Source organism: Petromyzon marinus (genome assembly GCF_048934315.1).
Source record: "Petromyzon marinus isolate PM22_M1 ecotype Great Lakes invasive population chromosome 80 unlocalized genomic scaffold, UKy_Petmar_22M1.pri1.0 chr80_unloc.4, whole genome shotgun sequence".
Lineage (NCBI taxonomy): Eukaryota > Metazoa > Chordata > Hyperoartia > Petromyzontiformes > Petromyzontidae > Petromyzon > Petromyzon marinus.
Genome location: NW_027422632.1, coordinates 317,298 through 336,342, shown reverse-complemented (window position 1 = coordinate 336,342; position 19,045 = coordinate 317,298). Strand labels below are relative to the sequence as shown.

Genomic DNA, 19,045 nt, shown 5'->3' with positions numbered 1-19,045 from the left:
TGTGTGAGTCTATGGGCTGAGTAAGTCTATGGGCTGTGTGAGTCTATGGGCTGAGTGAGTCTATGGGTGAGTGAGTCTATGGGTGAGTGAGTCTATGGGTGAGTGAGTCTATGGGCTGTGTGAGTCTATGGGCTGAGTGAGTCTATGGGGTGAGTGAGTCTATGGGCTGTGTGAGTCTATGGGTCTCTGTGTGAGTCTATGTGTCTCTGTGTGAGTTTATGGGTCTCTGTGTGAGTCTATGAGCTGTGTGAGTCTATGGGCTGTGTGAGTCTATGAGCTGTGTGAGTCTATGGGCTGTGTGAGTCTATGAGCTGAGTGAGTCTATGAGCTGTGTGAGTCTATGGGCTGTGTGAGTCTATGAGCTGAGTGAGTCTATGGGCTGTGTGAGTCTATGAGCTGAGTGAGTCTATGGGCTGTGTGAGTCTATGGTCTGAGTGAGTCTCTGGGGTGAGTGAGTCTCAGGGCTGTGTGAGTCTATGGGGTGAGTGAGTCTATGGGCTGTGGGAGTCTATGGGCTGTGGGAGTCTATGGGCTGAGTGAGTCTATGGGCTGTGTGAATCTCAGGGCTGTGTGAGTCTCAGGGCTGTGTGAGTCTATGGGCTGAGTGAGTCTATGGGCTGTGTGTGTCTGTGAGCTGTGTGAGTCTATGGGCTGTGTGAGTCTATGTGTCTCTGTGTGAGTCTATGTGTCTGTGTGTGAGTCTATGGGCTGTGTGAGTCTATGGGCTGTGTGTGTCTATTAGCTGAGTGAGTCTATGAGCTGAGTGAGTCTATGAGCTGAGTGAGTCTATGGGCTGTGTGAGTCTATGGGCTGTGTGAGTCTATGAGCTGTGTGAGTCTATGGGCTGTGTGAGTCTATGAGCTGAGTGAGTCTATGGGCTGTGTGTGTCTATGAGCTGAGTGAGTCTATGGGCTGTGTGTGTCTATGAGCTGAGTGAGTCTATGGGCTGTGTGAAACTATGGGCTGAGTGAGTCTATGGGCTGTGTGTGTCTATGAGCTGAGTGAGTCTATGGGCTGTGTGTGTCTGTGGGCTGTGTGAGTCTATGGGCTGTGTGAGTCTATGGGCTGTGTGAGTCTATGGGCTGAGTGAGTCTATGGGCTGAGTGAGTCTCTGGGCTGAGTGAGTCTATGGGCTGTGTGAGTCTATGAGCTGAGTGAGTCTATGGGCTGTGTGAGTCTATGAGCAGTGTGAGTCTCAGGGCTGAGTGAGTCTATGGGCTGAGTGAGTCTATGGGCTGTGTGAGTCTCAGGGCTGTGTGAGTCTCAGGGCTGTGTGAGTCTATGGGCTGTGTGAGTCTATGGGCTGTGTGAGTCTATGGGCTGTGTGAGTCTATGAGCTGAGTGAGTCTATGAGCTGAGTGAGTCTATGGGCTGTGTGAGTCTATGGGCTGTGTGAGTCTCAGGGCTGAGTGAGTCTATGGACTGTGTGAGTCTATGGGCTGAGTGAGTCTATGGGTCTCTGTGTGAGTCTATGGGCGGAGTGAGTCTATGGGCTGTGTGAGTCTATGGGGTGAGTGAGTCTATGGGCTGAGTGAGTCTATGAGCTGAGTGAGTCTATGGGTGAGTGAGTCTATGGGCTGTGTGAGTCTCAGGGCTGAGTGAGTCTATGGGTCTCTGTGTGAGTCTATGGGCGGAGTGAGTCTATGGGGTGAGTGAGTCTATGGGGTGAGTGAGTCTATGGGCTGAGTGAGTCTATGAGCTGAGTGAGTCTATGGGTGAGTGAGTCTATGGGCTGTGTGAGTCTCAGGGCTGAGTGAGTCTATGGGCTGTGTGAGTCTATGGGGTGAGTGAGTCTATTAGTTGTGTGAGTCTATGAGCTGTGTGTGTCTATGAGCTGAGTGAGTCTATGGGCTGTGTGAGTCTATGGGCTGTGTGAGTCTATGGGCTGTGTGAGTCTATGGGTCTCTGTGTGAGTCTATGGGCTGAGTAAGTCTATGGGCTGTGTGAGTCTCAGGGCTGAGTGAGTCTATGGGCTGTGTGAGTCTATGGGCTGAGTGAGTCTATGGGTGAGTGAGTCTATGGGCTGAGTGAGTCTATGGGCTGTGTGAGTCTATGGGGTGAGTGAGTCTATGGGCTGAGTAAGTCTATGGGCTGTGTGAGTCTCAGGGCTGAGTGAGTCTATGGGCTGTGTGAGTCTATGGGCTGAGTGAGTCTATGGGTGAGTGAGTCTATGGGCTGAGTGAGTCTATGGGCTGTGTGAGTCTATGGGGTGAGTGAGTCTATGGGCTGTGTGAGTCTATGGGGTGAGTGAGTCTATGGGTGAGTGAGTCTATGGGCTGTGTGAGTCTATGGGCTGAGTGAGTCTATGGGGTGAGTGAGTCTATGGGCTGTGTGAGTCTATGGGTCTCTGTGTGAGTCTATGTGTCTCTGTGTGAGTTTATGGGTCTCTGTGTGAGTCTATGAGCTGTGTGAGTCTATGGGCTGTGTGAGTCTATGAGCTGTGTGAGTCTATGGGCTGTGTGAGTCTATGAGCTGAGTGAGTCTATGAGCTGTGTGAGTCTATGGGCTGTGTGAGTCTATGAGCTGAGTGAGTCTATGAGCTGAGTGAGTCTATGGGCTGTGTGAGTCTATGAGCTGAGTGAGTCTATGGGCTGTGTGAGTCTATGGTCTGAGTGAGTCTCTGGGGTGAGTGAGTCTCAGGGCTGTGTGAGTCTATGGGGTGAGTGAGTCTATGGGCTGTGGGAGTCTATGGGCTGTGGGAGTCTATGGGCTGAGTGAGTCTATGGGCTGTGTGAATCTCAGGGCTGTGTGAGTCTCAGGGCTGTGTGAGTCTATGGGCTGAGTGAGTCTATGGGCTGTGTGAGTCTATGAGCTGTGTGAGTCTATGGGCTGAGTGAGTCTATGGGCTGTGTGAGTCTATGAGCTGTGTAAGTCTCAGGGCTGAGTGAGTCTATGGGCTGTGCGAGTCTCAGGGCTGTGTGCGTCTATGAGCTGAGTGAGTCTATGGGCTGTGTGAGTCTATGGGCTGTGTGAGTCTATGAGCTGTGTGAGTCTATGGGCTGTGTGAGTCTATGGGCTGTGTGAGTCTATGGGCTGAGTGAGTCTATGGGCTGTGTGAGTCTATGGGCTGTGTGTGTCTGTGAGCTGTGTGAGTCTATGGGCTGTGTGAGTCTATGTGTCTCTGTGTGAGTCTATGTGTCTGTGTGTGAGTCTATGGGCTGTGTGAGTCTATGGGCTGTGTGTGTCTATTAGCTGAGTGAGTCTATGAGCTGAGTGAGTCTATGAGCTGAGTGAGTCTATGGGCTGTGTGAGTCTATGGGCTGTGTGAGTCTATGAGCTGTGTGAGTCTATGGGCTGTGTGAGTCTATGAGCTGAGTGAGTCTATGGGCTGTGTGTGTCTATGAGCTGAGTGAGTCTATGGGCTGTGTGTGTCTATGAGCTGAGTGAGTCTATGGGCTGTGTGAAACTATGGGCTGAGTGAGTCTATGGGCTGTGTGTGTCTATGAGCTGAGTGAGTCTATGGGCTGTGTGTGTCTATGAGCTGTGTGAGTCTATGAGCTGAGTGAGTCTATGGGCTGTGTGTGTCTGTGGGCTGTGTGAGTCTATGGGCTGTGTGAGTCTATGGGCTGTGTGAGTCTATGGGCTGAGTGAGTCTATGGGCTGAGTGAGTCTCTGGGCTGTGTGAGTCTATGGGCTGTGTGAGTCTATGGGCTGTGTGAGTCTATGAGCTGAGTGAGTCTATGGGCTGTGTGAGTCTATGAGCAGTGTGAGTCTCAGGGCTGAGTGAGTCTATGGGCTGAGTGAGTCTATGGGCTGTGTGAGTCTCAGGGCTGTGTGAGTCTCAGGGCTGTGTGAGTCTATGGGCTGTGTGAGTCTATGGGCTGTGTGAGTCTATGGGCTGTGTGAGTCTATGAGCTGAGTGAGTCTATGAGCTGAGTGAGTCTATGGGCTGTGTGAGTCTATGAGCTGAGTGAGTCTATGGGCTGTGTGAGTCTACGAGCTGAGTGAGTCTATGGGCTGAGTGAGTCTATGGGCTGTGTGAGTCTATGAGCTGTGTAAGTCTCAGGGCTGAGTGAGTCTATGGGCTGTGCGAGTCTCAGGGCTGTGTGCGTCTATGAGCTGAGTGAGTCTATGGGCTGTGTGAGTCTATGGGCTGTGTGAGTCTATGAGCTGTGTGAGTCTATGGGCTGTGTGAGTCTATGGGCTGTGTGAGTCTATGGGCTGAGTGAGTCTATGGGCTGTGTGAGTCTATGGGCTGTGTGTGTCTGTGAGCTGTGTGAGTCTATGGGCTGTGTGAGTCTATGTGTCTCTGTGTGAGTCTATGTGTCTGTGTGTGAGTCTATGGGCTGTGTGAGTCTATGGGCTGTGTGTGTCTATTAGCTGAGTGAGTCTATGAGCTGAGTGAGTCTATGAGCTGAGTGAGTCTATGGGCTGTGTGAGTCTATGGGCTGTGTGAGTCTATGAGCTGTGTGAGTCTATGGGCTGTGTGAGTCTATGAGCTGAGTGAGTCTATGGGCTGTGTGTGTCTATGAGCTGAGTGAGTCTATGGGCTGTGTGTGTCTATGAGCTGAGTGAGTCTATGGGCTGTGTGAAACTATGGGCTGAGTGAGTCTATGGGCTGTGTGTGTCTATGAGCTGAGTGAGTCTCAGGGCTGAGTGAGTCTATGAGCTGTGTGAGTCTCTGGGCTGTGTGTGTCTATGAGCTGAGTGAGTCTATGGGCTGTGTGTGTCTGTGGGCTGTGTGAGTCTATGGGCTGTGTGAGTCTATGGGCTGTGTGAGTCTATGGGCTGAGTGAGTCTATGGGCTGAGTGAGTCTCTGGGCTGAGTGAGTCTATGGGCTGTGTGAGTCTATGAGCTGAGTGAGTCTATGGGCTGTGTGAGTCTATGAGCAGTGTGAGTCTCAGGGCTGAGTGAGTCTATGGGCTGAGTGAGTCTATGGGCTGTGTGAGTCTCAGGGCTGTGTGAGTCTCAGGGCTGTGTGAGTCTATGGGCTGTGTGAGTCTATGGGCTGTGTGAGTCTATGGGCTGTGTGAGTCTATGAGCTGAGTGAGTCTATGAGCTGAGTGAGTCTATGGGCTGTGTGAGTCTATGAGCTGAGTGAGTCTATGGGCTGTGTGAGTCTACGAGCTGAGTGAGTCTATGGGCTGTGTGAGTCTATGGGCTGTGTGAGTCTATGGGCTGTGTGAGTCTCAGGCCTGAGTGAGTCTATGGGCTGAGTGAGTCTATGGGCTGTGTGTGTCTATTAGCTGTGTGAGTCTATGAGCTGAGTGAGTCTATGAGCTGAGTGAGTCTATGAGCTGAGTGAGTCTATGAGCTGAGTGAGTCTATTAGCTGAGTGAGTCTATGAGCTGAGTGAGTCTATGAGCTGTGTGAGTCTATGGGCTGTGTGTGTCTATGAGCTGTGTGAGTCTATGGGCTGTGTGAGTCTATGGGCTGTGTGAGTCTCAGGGCTGTGTGAGTCTCAGGGCTGTGTGAGTCTATGGGCTGAGTGAGTCTATGGGCTGTGTGAGTCTATGGGCTGTGTGTGTCTATGAGCTGTGTGAGTCTATGGGCTGTGTGAGTCTATGGGTCTCTGTGTGAGTTTATGGGTCTCTGTGTGAGTTTATGGGTCTCTGTGTGAGTCTATGGGTCTCTGTGTGAGTCTGTGGGCTGTGTGAGTCTATGGGCTGTGTGTGTCTGTGGGCTGTGTGAGTCTATGGGCTGAGTGAGTCTATGAGCTGAGTGAGTCTATGAGCTGTGTGAGTCTATGGGCTGTGTGAGTCTATGAGCTGTGTGAGTCTATGGGCTGTGTGTGTCTATGAGCTGAGTGAGTCTATGGGCTGTGTGAGTCAATGGGGTGAGTGAGTCTATGGGCTGTGTGTGTCTATGAGCTGTGTGAGTCTCTGGGCTGTGTGTGTCTATGTGTCTGTGTGTGAGTCTATGGGCTGTGTGTGTCTATGAGCTGAGTGAGTCTATGGGCTGTGTGTGTCTATGAGCTGTGTGAGTCTATGGGCTGTGTGTGTCTATGTGTCTGTGTGTGAGTCTATGGGCTGTGTGAGTCTATGGGCTGTGTGAGTCTGTGGGCTGTGTGAGTCTCAGGGCTGAGTGAGTCTATGAGCTGAGTGAGTCTATGAGCTGTGTGAGTCTATGAGCTGTGTGAGTCTATGGGCTGTGTGAGTCTATGAGCTGTGTGAGTCTATGGGCTGTGTGAGTCTATGAGCTGTGTGAGTCTATGAGCTGAGTGAGTCTATGTGTCTGTGTGTGAGTCTATGAGCTGAGTGAGTCTATGGGCTGTGTGAGTCTATGAGCTGTGTGAGTCTGTGGGCTGTGTGTGTCTATGAGCTGTGTGAGTCTATGGGCTGTGTGAATCTATGAGCTGTGTGAGTCTATGAGCTGAGTGAGTCTATGAGCTGTGTGAGTCTATGGGCTGTGTGTGTCTCTGAGCTGAGTGAGTCTATGGGCTGAGTGAGTCTATGGGCTGAGTAAGTCTATGGGCTGTGTGAGTCTCAGGGCTGAGTGAGTCTATGGGCTGTGTGAGTCTATGGGCTGAGTGAGTCTATGGGTGAGTGAGTCTATGGGCTGAGTGAGTCTATGGGCTGTGTGAGTCTATGGGGTGAGTGAGTCTATGGGCTGTGTGAGTCTATGGGGTGAGTGAGTCTATGGGTGAGTGAGTCTATGGGCTGTGTGAGTCTATGGGCTGAGTGAGTCTATGGGGTGAGTGAGTCTATGGGCTGTGTGAGTCTATGGGTCTCTGTGTGAGTCTATGTGTCTCTGTGTGAGTTTATGGGTCTCTGTGTGAGTCTATGAGCTGTGTGTGTCTATGGGCTGTGTGAGTCTATGAGCTGTGTGAGTCTATGGGCTGTGTGAGTCTATGAGCTGAGTGAGTCTATGAGCTGTGTGAGTCTATGGGCTGTGTGAGTCTATGAGCTGAGTGAGTCTATGAGCTGAGTGAGTCTATGGGCTGTGTGAGTCTATGAGCTGAGTGAGTCTATGGGCTGTGTGAGTCTATGGTCTGAGTGAGTCTCTGGGGTGAGTGAGTCTCAGGGCTGTGTGAGTCTATGGGGTGAGTGAGTCTATGGGCTGTGGGAGTCTATGGGCTGTGGGAGTCTATGGGCTGAGTGAGTCTATGGGCTGTGTGAATCTCAGGGCTGTGTGAGTCTCAGGGCTGTGTGAGTCTATGGGCTGAGTGAGTCTATGGGCTGTGTGAGTCTATGAGCTGTGTGAGTCTATGGGCTGAGTGAGTCTATGGGCTGTGTGAGTCTATGAGCTGTGTAAGTCTCAGGGCTGAGTGAGTCTATGGGCTGTGCGAGTCTCAGGGCTGTGTGCGTCTATGAGCTGAGTGAGTCTATGGGCTGTGTGAGTCTATGGGCTGTGTGAGTCTATGAGCTGTGTGAGTCTATGGGCTGTGTGAGTCTATGGGCTGTGTGAGTCTATGGGCTGAGTGAGTCTATGGGCTGTGTGAGTCTATGGGCTGTGTGTGTCTGTGAGCTGTGTGAGTCTATGGGCTGTGTGAGTCTATGTGTCTCTGTGTGAGTCTATGTGTCTGTGTGTGAGTCTATGGGCTGTGTGAGTCTATGGGCTGTGTGTGTCTATTAGCTGAGTGAGTCTATGAGCTGAGTGAGTCTATGAGCTGAGTGAGTCTATGGGCTGTGTGAGTCTATGGGCTGTGTGAGTCTATGAGCTGTGTGAGTCTATGGGCTGTGTGAGTCTATGAGCTGAGTGAGTCTATGGGCTGTGTGTGTCTATGAGCTGAGTGAGTCTATGGGCTGTGTGTGTCTATGAGCTGAGTGAGTCTATGGGCTGTGTGAAACTATGGGCTGAGTGAGTCTATGGGCTGTGTGTGTCTATGAGCTGAGTGAGTCTATGGGCTGTGTGTGTCTATGAGCTGTGTGAGTCTATGAGCTGAGTGAGTCTATGGGCTGTGTGTGTCTGTGGGCTGTGTGAGTCTATGGGCTGTGTGAGTCTATGGGCTGTGTGAGTCTATGGGCTGAGTGAGTCTATGGGCTGAGTGAGTCTCTGGGCTGTGTGAGTCTATGGGCTGTGTGAGTCTATGGGCTGTGTGAGTCTATGAGCTGAGTGAGTCTATGGGCTGTGTGAGTCTATGAGCAGTGTGAGTCTCAGGGCTGAGTGAGTCTATGGGCTGAGTGAGTCTATGGGCTGTGTGAGTCTCAGGGCTGTGTGAGTCTCAGGGCTGTGTGAGTCTATGGGCTGTGTGAGTCTATGGGCTGTGTGAGTCTATGGGCTGTGTGAGTCTATGAGCTGAGTGAGTCTATGAGCTGAGTGAGTCTATGGGCTGTGTGAGTCTATGAGCTGAGTGAGTCTATGGGCTGTGTGAGTCTACGAGCTGAGTGAGTCTATGGGCTGAGTGAGTCTATGGGCTGTGTGAGTCTATGAGCTGTGTAAGTCTCAGGGCTGAGTGAGTCTATGGGCTGTGCGAGTCTCAGGGCTGTGTGCGTCTATGAGCTGAGTGAGTCTATGGGCTGTGTGAGTCTATGGGCTGTGTGAGTCTATGAGCTGTGTGAGTCTATGGGCTGTGTGAGTCTATGGGCTGTGTGAGTCTATGGGCTGAGTGAGTCTATGGGCTGTGTGAGTCTATGGGCTGTGTGTGTCTGTGAGCTGTGTGAGTCTATGGGCTGTGTGAGTCTATGTGTCTCTGTGTGAGTCTATGTGTCTGTGTGTGAGTCTATGGGCTGTGTGAGTCTATGGGCTGTGTGTGTCTATTAGCTGAGTGAGTCTATGAGCTGAGTGAGTCTATGAGCTGAGTGAGTCTATGGGCTGTGTGAGTCTATGGGCTGTGTGAGTCTATGAGCTGTGTGAGTCTATGGGCTGTGTGAGTCTATGAGCTGAGTGAGTCTATGGGCTGTGTGTGTCTATGAGCTGAGTGAGTCTATGGGCTGTGTGTGTCTATGAGCTGAGTGAGTCTATGGGCTGTGTGAAACTATGGGCTGAGTGAGTCTATGGGCTGTGTGTGTCTATGAGCTGAGTGAGTCTCAGGGCTGAGTGAGTCTATGAGCTGTGTGAGTCTCTGGGCTGTGTGTGTCTATGAGCTGAGTGAGTCTATGGGCTGTGTGTGTCTGTGGGCTGTGTGAGTCTATGGGCTGTGTGAGTCTATGGGCTGTGTGAGTCTATGGGCTGAGTGAGTCTATGGGCTGAGTGAGTCTCTGGGCTGAGTGAGTCTATGGGCTGTGTGAGTCTATGAGCTGAGTGAGTCTATGGGCTGTGTGAGTCTATGAGCAGTGTGAGTCTCAGGGCTGAGTGAGTCTATGGGCTGAGTGAGTCTATGGGCTGTGTGAGTCTCAGGGCTGTGTGAGTCTCAGGGCTGTGTGAGTCTATGGGCTGTGTGAGTCTATGGGCTGTGTGAGTCTATGGGCTGTGTGAGTCTATGAGCTGAGTGAGTCTATGAGCTGAGTGAGTCTATGGGCTGTGTGAGTCTATGAGCTGAGTGAGTCTATGGGCTGTGTGAGTCTACGAGCTGAGTGAGTCTATGGGCTGTGTGAGTCTATGGGCTGTGTGAGTCTATGGGCTGTGTGAGTCTCAGGCCTGAGTGAGTCTATGGGCTGAGTGAGTCTATGGGCTGTGTGTGTCTATTAGCTGTGTGAGTCTATGAGCTGAGTGAGTCTATGAGCTGAGTGAGTCTATGAGCTGAGTGAGTCTATGAGCTGAGTGAGTCTATTAGCTGAGTGAGTCTATGAGCTGAGTGAGTCTATGAGCTGTGTGAGTCTATGGGCTGTGTGTGTCTATGAGCTGTGTGAGTCTATGGGCTGTGTGAGTCTATGGGCTGTGTGAGTCTCAGGGCTGTGTGAGTCTCAGGGCTGTGTGAGTCTATGGGCTGAGTGAGTCTATGGGCTGTGTGAGTCTATGGGCTGTGTGTGTCTATGAGCTGTGTGAGTCTATGGGCTGTGTGAGTCTATGGGTCTCTGTGTGAGTTTATGGGTCTCTGTGTGAGTTTATGGGTCTCTGTGTGAGTCTATGGGTCTCTGTGTGAGTCTGTGGGCTGTGTGAGTCTATGGGCTGTGTGTGTCTGTGGGCTGTGTGAGTCTATGGGCTGAGTGAGTCTATGAGCTGAGTGAGTCTATGAGCTGTGTGAGTCTATGGGCTGTGTGAGTCTATGAGCTGTGTGAGTCTATGGGCTGTGTGTGTCTATGAGCTGAGTGAGTCTATGGGCTGTGTGAGTCAATGGGGTGAGTGAGTCTATGGGCTGTGTGTGTCTATGAGCTGTGTGAGTCTCTGGGCTGTGTGTGTCTATGTGTCTGTGTGTGAGTCTATGGGCTGTGTGTGTCTATGAGCTGAGTGAGTCTATGGGCTGTGTGTGTCTATGAGCTGTGTGAGTCTATGGGCTGTGTGTGTCTATGTGTCTGTGTGTGAGTCTATGGGCTGTGTGAGTCTATGGGCTGTGTGAGTCTGTGGGCTGTGTGAGTCTCAGGGCTGAGTGAGTCTATGAGCTGAGTGAGTCTATGAGCTGTGTGAGTCTATGAGCTGTGTGAGTCTATGGGCCGTGTGAGTCTATGAGCTGTGTGAGTCTATGGGCTGTGTGAGTCTATGAGCTGTGTGAGTCTATGAGCTGAGTGAGTCTATGTGTCTGTGTGTGAGTCTATGAGCTGAGTGAGTCTATGGGCTGTGTGAGTCTATGAGCTGTGTGAGTCTGTGGGCTGTGTGTGTCTATGAGCTGTGTGAGTCTATGGGCTGTGTGAATCTATGAGCTGTGTGAGTCTATGAGCTGAGTGAGTCTATGAGCTGTGTGAGTCTATGGGCTGTGTGTGTCTCTGAGCTGAGTGAGTCTATGGGCTGAGTGAGTCTATGGGCTGTGTGAGTCTATGAGCTGAGTGAGTCTATGAGCTGTGTGAGTCTATGGGCTGTGTGTGTCTATGAGCTGTGTGAGTCTATGGGCTGTGTGAGTCTATGGGCTGTGTGAATCTCAGGGCTGTGTGAGTCTCAGGGCTGTGTGAGTCTATGGGCTGAGTGAGTCTATGGGCTGTGTGAGTCTATGGGCTGTGTGTGTCTATGAGCTGTGTGAGTCTATGGGCTGTGTGAGTCTATGGGTCTCTGTGTGAGTTTATGGGTCTCTGTGTGAGTCTATGGGTCTCTGTGTGAGTCTATGGGCTGAGTGAGTCTATGAGCTGAGTGAGTCTATGAGCTGTGTGAGTCTGTGGGCTGTCTGAGTCTATGAGCTGTGTGAGTCTATGGGCTGTGTGTGTCTATGAGCTGAGAGAGTCTATGGGCTGTGTGAGTCTATGGGGTGAGTGAGTCTATGGGCTGTGTGTGTCTATGAGCTGTGTGAGTCTATGGGCTGTGTGTGTCTATGTGTCTGTGTGTGAGTCTATGGGCTGTGTGTGTCTATGAGCTGAGTGAGTCTATGGGCTGTGTGTGTCTATGAGCTGTGTGAGTCTATGGGCTGTGTGTGTCTATGTGTCTGTGTGTGAGTCTATGGGCTGTGTGAGTCTATGGGCTGTGTGAGTCTATGGGGTTAGTGAGTCTATGGGCTGTGTGAGTCTATGAGCTGAGTGAGTCTATGGGCTGTGTGAGTCTATGGGCTGTGTGAGTATCAGGGCTGTGTGAGTCTATTAGCTGTGTGAGTCTATGAGCTGTGTGAGTCTATGGGCTGTGTGTGTCTATGAGCTGAGTGAGTCTATGGGCTGTGTGTGTCTATTAGCTGTGTGAGTCTATGAGCTGTGTGTGTCTATGAGCTGAGTGAGTCTATGGGCTGTGTGAGTCTATGGGCTGTGTGAGTCTATGGGCTGTGTGAGTCTATGGGCTGAGTGAGTCTATGGGCTGTGTGAGTCTATGGGCTGTGTGAGTCTCAGGGCTGAGTGAGTCTATGGGCTGTGTGTGTCTATGGGCTGTGTGAGTCTATGAGCTGTGTGTGTCTATGAGCTGAGTGAGTCTATGAGCTGAGTGAGTCTATGGGCTGTGTGTACCCCCAGGTACTACTGGACCCAGGAGGATCTGTTTGTCCGTGCAGTGAATGCTGAGTTCCTCTATGGCTACGAGTACCTGGGGAATTCTGGACGTCTCGTCATCACCCCGCTCACCGATCGGTGAGCAAGGACAGCGGGCGGTGGCACCCTCACCCACTCAGCCACTCGCTCACTCAACCATCCACTCACTCATCCACTCACTCATCCACGCACCCACCCACCCACTCGCTCACCCGCTCACTCACCCGCTCACTCACTCACCCGCTCACTCACCCGCTCACTCACCCGCTCACTCACCCGCTCACTCAACCATCCACTCACTCATCCACGCACCCACCCACCCACCCGCTCACTCACCCGCTCACTCACCCGCTCACTCAACCATCCACTCACTCATCCACGCACCCACCCACCCACTCGCTCACCCGCTCACTCACCCGCTCACTCAACCATCCACTCACTCATCCACTCACTCATCCACGCACTCACCCACCCACTCGCTCACCCGCTCACTCACCCGCTCACTCACTCACCCGCTCACTCACCCGCTCACTCACCCGCTCACTCATCCACGCACCCACCCACCCACTAGCTCACATGTGCACTCACCCGCTCACTCACCCGCTCACTCAACCATCCACTCACTCATCCACGCACCCACCCACCCACTCGCTCACCCGCTCACCACCGTCACCACCACCGCCACCACCACCACCGTCACCACCACCACCGTCACCACCACCACCGTCACCACCACCACCGTCACCACCACCGTCACCACCACCGTCACCACCACCACCGTCACCACCACCACCGTCACCACCACCATCACCACCGTCACCACCACCGTCACCACCACCACCATCACCACCGTCACCACCACCGTCACCACCACCACCGTCACCACCACCACCGTCACCACCACCACCACCGTCACCACCACCACCGTCACCACCACCACCGTCACCACCACCACCACCGTCACCACCACCACCGTCACCACCACCACCGTCACCACCACCACCGTCACCACCACCACCACCGTCACCACCACCACCGTCACCACCACCACCGTCACCACCACCACCGTCACCACCACCACCACCGTCACCACCACCACCGTCACCACCACCACCGTCACCACCACCGTCACCACCACTACCACCGTCACCATCACCACCGTCACCACCACCACCGTCACCACCACCACCACCGTCACCACCACCGTCACCACCACTACCACCACCACCGTCACCACCACCGTCACCACCACCACTACCATCACCACCGTCACCACCATCACCACCACCACCACCGTCACCACCACCGTCACCCCGCCAGGTGCTACCTGACCCTGACGGGAGCGCTGCACCTCAAGTTTGGCGGTGCCCCCGCCGGGCCGGCGGGCACCGGCAAGACGGAGACCACCAAGGACCTGGGCAAGGCGCTGGCGGTGCAGACGGTCGTCTTCAACTGCTCCGACCAACTCGACTACCTGGCCATGGGCAAGTTCCTCAAGGGGCTCGCCAGGTGAGGAGGAGCTAACCACTTTGCCTCGGAGGGGGCGTGGCTAGGAGGGGGCGTGGCTAGGAGGGCGCGGCTGGGAGGGGATGTGGCTAGGAGGGGGTGTGGCTAGGAGGGGGTGTGGCTAGGAGGGGACGTGGCTAGGAGGGGGCGTGGATAGGAGGGGGCGTGGCTAGGAGGGGGCGTGCCTAGGAGAGGGCGTGGCTCGGAGGGGGTGTGTGGCTAGGAGGGGCGTGGCTAGGAGGGGTGTGGCTAGGGGGGGGCGTGGCTAGGAGGGCGCGGCTGGGAGGGGGTGTGGCTAGGAGGGGGTGTGGCTAGGAGGGGGTGTGGCTAGGAGGGGACGTGGCTAGGAGGGGGCGTGGCTAGGACGGGGCGTGGCTAGGAGGGGGCGTGTCTAGGAGAGGGCGTGGCTCGGAGGGGTGTGTGGCTAGGAGGGGCGTGGCTAGGAGGGGTGTGGCTAGGGGGGGCGTGGCTAGGAGGGCGCGGCTGGGAGGGGGTGTGGCTAGGAGGGGGTGTGGCTATGAGGGGGTGTGGCTATGAGGGGGTGTGGCTAGGAGGGGACGTGGCTAGGAGGAGCGTGGCTAGGAGGGGGCGTGGCTAGGAGGGGGTGTGGCTAGGCGGGGACGTGGCTAGGAGGGGGTGTGGCTAGGAGGGGGTGTGGCTAGGAGGGGGGCTAGGAGGGGCGTGGCTAGGAGGGGGCGCGGCTAGGAGGGGTGTGGCTAGGAGGGGACGTGGCTAGGAGGGGGTGTGGCTAGGAGGGGGCGCGGCTAGGAGGGGGCGTGGCTAGGAGGGGGCGTGGCAGGAGGGGGCGCGGCTAGGAGAGGGTGTGGCTAGGAGGGGGCGTGGCTAGGAGGGGGTGTGGCTAGGAGGGGACATGGCTAGGAGGGGGCGTGGCTAGGAGAGGGTGTGGCTAGGAGAGGGCGTGGCTTGGAGGGGGTCACCCAGAGGAGGTCATCCCAGAGGGGTCACCCAGAGGGGTCACCCAGAGGAGGTAACTCAGAGGGGTCACTCAGAGGGGTCACCCAGAGGGGTCACTCAGAGGGGTCACCCAGAGGGGTCACCCAGAGGTCATCCAGAGGAGATGGTGGTGATACTGATGGTGGTGGTGGTGATACTGATGGTGGTGGTGATACTGATGGTGGTGGTGGTGATACTGATGTTGGTGGTGGTGATACTGATGGTGGTGGTGGTGATACTGATGGTGGTGGTGATACTGATGGTGGTGGTGATACTGATGGTGGTGGTGGTGATACTGATGGTGGTGGTGATACTGATGGTGGTGGTGATACTGATGGTGGTGGTGATACTGATAGTGGTGGTGGTGATACTGATGGTGGTGGTGATACTGATGGTGGTGGTGGTGATACTGATGGTGGTGGTGATACTGATGGTGGTGGTGATACTGATGGTGGTGGTGGTACTGATGGTGGTGGTGGTGATGCTGGTGATACTGATGGTGGTGGTGATGCTGATGGTGGTGGTGGTGATACTGATGGTGGTGGTGATACTGATGGTGGTGGTGATGCTGATGGTGGTGGTCGTGGTGGTGGTGATACTGATGGTGGTGGTGATACTGATGGTGGTCGTGATACTAATGGTGGTGGTGATGCTAATGGTGGTGATAATGACGGTGGTGGTGATACTGGTGGTGGTGATACTGATGGCGGTGGTGGTGATACTGATGGTGGTGGTGATGCTGATAGTGGTGGTGATACTGATGGTGATGGTGGTGATACTGATGGTGGTGGTGATACTGATGGTGGTGGTGGTGATACTGATGGTGGTGGTGGTGATACTGATGGTGGTGGTGGTGATACTGATGGTGGTGGTGATACTGATGGTGGTGGTGATACTGATGGTGGTGTTGATACTGATGGTGGTGGTGATACTGATGATGGTGGTGGTGATACTGATGGTGGTGGTGATGCTGATGGTGGTGAAGATGCTGATGGTGGTGGTCGTGGTGATGGTGGTGGTGATACTAGTAGTGGTGGTGATACTGATGGTGGTGGTGGTGGTGGTGGTGATACTGATGGTGGTGGTGGTGATACTGATGGTGGTGGTGATACTGATGGTGGTGGTGATACTGATGGTGGTGATACTGATGGTGGTGATGATACTGATGGTGATAGTGGTGATACTGATGGTGGTGATGGTGATGCTGATGGTGGTGGTGATACTGATGGTGGTGATGATACTGATGGTGGTGATACTGATGGTGGTGGTGGTGATACTTATGGTGGTGATGGTGATGCTGATGGTGGTGGTGATACTGATGGTGGTGGTGATACTGATGGTGATGGTGGTGATACTGATGGTGATGGTGGTGATACTGATGGTGGTGGTGATACTGATGGTGGTGGTGATACTGATGGTGGTGGTGGTGATACTGATGGTGGTGGTGATACTGATGGTGGTGGTGATACTGATGGTGGTGGTGATGCTGATGGTGGTGGTGGTGATACTGATGGTGGTGGTGATGCTGATGGTGGTGATGGTGATACTGATGGTGGTGGTGATACTGATGGTGGTGATGGTGATACTGATGGTGGTGGTGATGCTGATGGTGGTGGTGGTGATACTGATGGTGGTGGTGATACTGATGGTGGTGGTGATGCTGATGGTGGTGGTCGTGGTGGTGGTGATACTGATGGTGGTGGTGATACTGATGGTGGTCGTGATACTAATGGTGGTGGTGATGCTAATGGTGGTGATAATGACGGTGGTGGTGATACTGGTGGTGGTGATACTGATGGCGGTGGTGGTGATACTGATGGTGGTGGTGATGCTGATAGTGGTGGTGATACTGATGGTGATGGTGGTGATACTGATGGTGGTGGTGATACTGATGGTGGTGGTGATACTGATGGTGGTGGTGGTGATACTGATGGTGGTGGTGGTGATACTGATGGTGGTGGTGGTGATACTGATGGTGGTGGTGATACTGATGGTGGTGGTGATACTGATGGTGGTGTTGATACTGATGGTGGTGGTGATACTGATGATGGTGGTGGTGATACTGATGGTGGTGGTGATGCTGATGGTGGTGAAGATGCTGATGGTGGTGGTCGTGGTGATGGTGGTGGTGATACTAGTAGTGGTGGTGATACTGATGGTGGTGGTGGTGGTGGTGATACTGATGGTGGTGGTGGTGATACTGATGGTGGTGGTGATACTGATGGTGGTGGTGATACTGATGGTGGTGATACTGATGGTGGTGATGATACTGATGGTGATAGTGGTGATACTGATGGTGGTGATGGTGATGCTGATGGTGGTGGTGATACTGATGGTGGTGATGATACTGATGGTGGTGATACTGATGGTGGTGGTGGTGATACTTATGGTGGTGATGGTGATGCTGATGGTGGTGGTGATACTGATGGTGGTGGTGATACTGATGGTGATGGTGGTGATACTGATAGTGATGGTGGTGATACTGATGGTGGTGGTGATACTGATGGTGGTGGTGATACTGATGGTGGTGGTGGTGATACTGATGGTGGTGGTGATACTGATGGTGGTGGTGATACTGATGGTGGTGGTGATGCTGATGGTGGTGGTGGTGATACTGATGGTGGTGGTGATGCTGATGGTGGTGATGGTGATACTGATGGTGGTGGTGATACTGATGGTGGTGATGGTGATACTGATGGTGGTGGTGTTGATACTGATGGTGGTGGTGATACTGATGGTGGTGATGGTGATACTGATGGTGGTGGTGATACTGATGGTGATACTGATGGTGGTGGTGATACTGGTTGTGGTGGTGATACTGATGGTGGTGGTGATACTGATGGTGGTGGTGATACTGATGGTGGTGGTGATACTGATAGTGGTGGTGATACTGATGGTGATGGTGGTGGTGATACTGATGGTGGTGGTGATACTGATGGTGGTGGTGATACTGATGGTGGTAGTGATACTGGTGGTGGTGGTACTGATGGTGGTGGTGATGCTGATGGTGGTGGTGATACTGATGGTGGTGATACTGATGGTGGTGGTGGTGGTGATACTGATGGTGGTGGTGGTGATACTGATGGTGGTGGTGATGGTGATGGTTGTGGTGATATTGATGGTGGTGGTGATACAGATGTTGGTGGTGGTTATACTGATGGTGGTGGTGGTGATACTGATGGTGGTGATACTGATGGTGGTGGTGATACTGATGGTGGTGGTGATACTGATGGTTGTGGTGATACTGATGGTGATGATACTGATGGCGGTGATGGTGATGCTCATGGTGGTGGTGGTGATACCGATGGTGGTGATGATACTGATGGTGATGGTGGTGATACTGATGGTGGTGATGGTACTGATGGTGGTGGTGATACTCATGGTGGTGGTGGTGATACTGATGGTGGTGGTGATACTGATGATGGTGGTGGTGATACTGATGGTGGTGGTGGTGGTGATGCTGATGGTGGTGGTGATGCTGATGGTGGTGGTCGTGGTGAGGGTGGTGGTGATACTGGTGGTTGTGGTGATACTGATGGTGGTGGTGATACTGATGGTGGTGGTGGTGGTGGTGATACTGATGGTGGTGGTGATACTGATGGTGGTGGTGATACTGATAGTGGTGGTGATACTGATGGTGGTGGTGATACTGATGGTGGTGGTGATACTGATGGTGGTGGTGATACTGATACTGATGGTGGTGGTGGTGATACTGATGGTGGTGGTGATACTGATGGTAGTGGTGGTGGTGATACTGATGGTGGTGGTGTTACTGATGGTGGTGATACTGATGGTGGTGGTGATACTGATGGTGGTGGTGATACTGATGGTGGTGGTGGTGATACTGATGGTGGTGGTGATACTGATGGTGGTGGTGATATTGATGGTGGTGGTGATACTGATGGTGGTGGTGGTACTGATGGTGGTGGTGGTGATGCTGATGGTGGTGATACTGATGGTGGTGGTGATGCTGATGGTGGTGGTGGTGATGCTGATGGTGGTGGTGATACTGATGGTGGTGGTGATGCTGATGGTGGTGGTCGTGGTGGTGGTGATACTGATGGTGGTGGTGATACTGATGGTGGTGGTGATACTGATGATGGTGGTGGTGATTCTAATGGTGGTGGTGATGCTGATGGTGGTGGTGATGCTGATGATGGTGAATATGCTGATGGTGGTGGTCGTGGTGATGGTGGTGGTGATACTGGTGGTGGTGGTGATACTGATGGTGGTGGTGGTGATACTGATGGTGGTGGTGGTGATACTGATGGTGGTGGTCGTGGTGGTGGTGATACTGATGGTGGTGGTGATACTGATAGTGGTGGTGATACTGATGGTGGTGGTGATAGTGATGGTGGTGATACTGATGGTGGTGGTGGTGGTGATACTGATGGTGGTGGTGATACTGATGGTAGTGGTGGTGGTGATACTGATGGTGGTGGTGTTACTGATGGTGGTGATACTGATGGTGGTGGTGATACTGATGATGGTGGTGATACTGATGGTGGTGGTGGTGATACTGATGGTGGTGGTGATACTGATGGTGGTGGTGATATTGATGGTGGTGGTGATACTGATGGTGGTGGTGGTACTGATGGGGGTGGTGGTGATGCTGATGGTGGTGATACTGATGGTGGTGGTGATACTGATAGTGGTGGTGATACTGATGGTGGTGGTGATAGTGATGGTGGTGATACTGATGGTGGTGGTGGTGGTGATACTGATGGTG

At 53.3% G+C, this 19,045-nt stretch overlaps 1 protein-coding gene across 1 annotated transcript in view; it reads left to right on the top strand.

Annotated features, from left to right (window-relative positions):
• Positions 1-19,045, top strand: part of LOC142908372 (dynein axonemal heavy chain 1-like) — a 127,339-nt gene that overhangs the window by 53,757 nt on the left and 54,537 nt on the right. Inside the window, 2 exon segments of the mRNA XM_076058942.1 lie at positions 11,842-11,955; positions 13,177-13,365. Coding sequence (XP_075915057.1) covers positions 11,842-11,955; positions 13,177-13,365 — 303 coding nt within the window.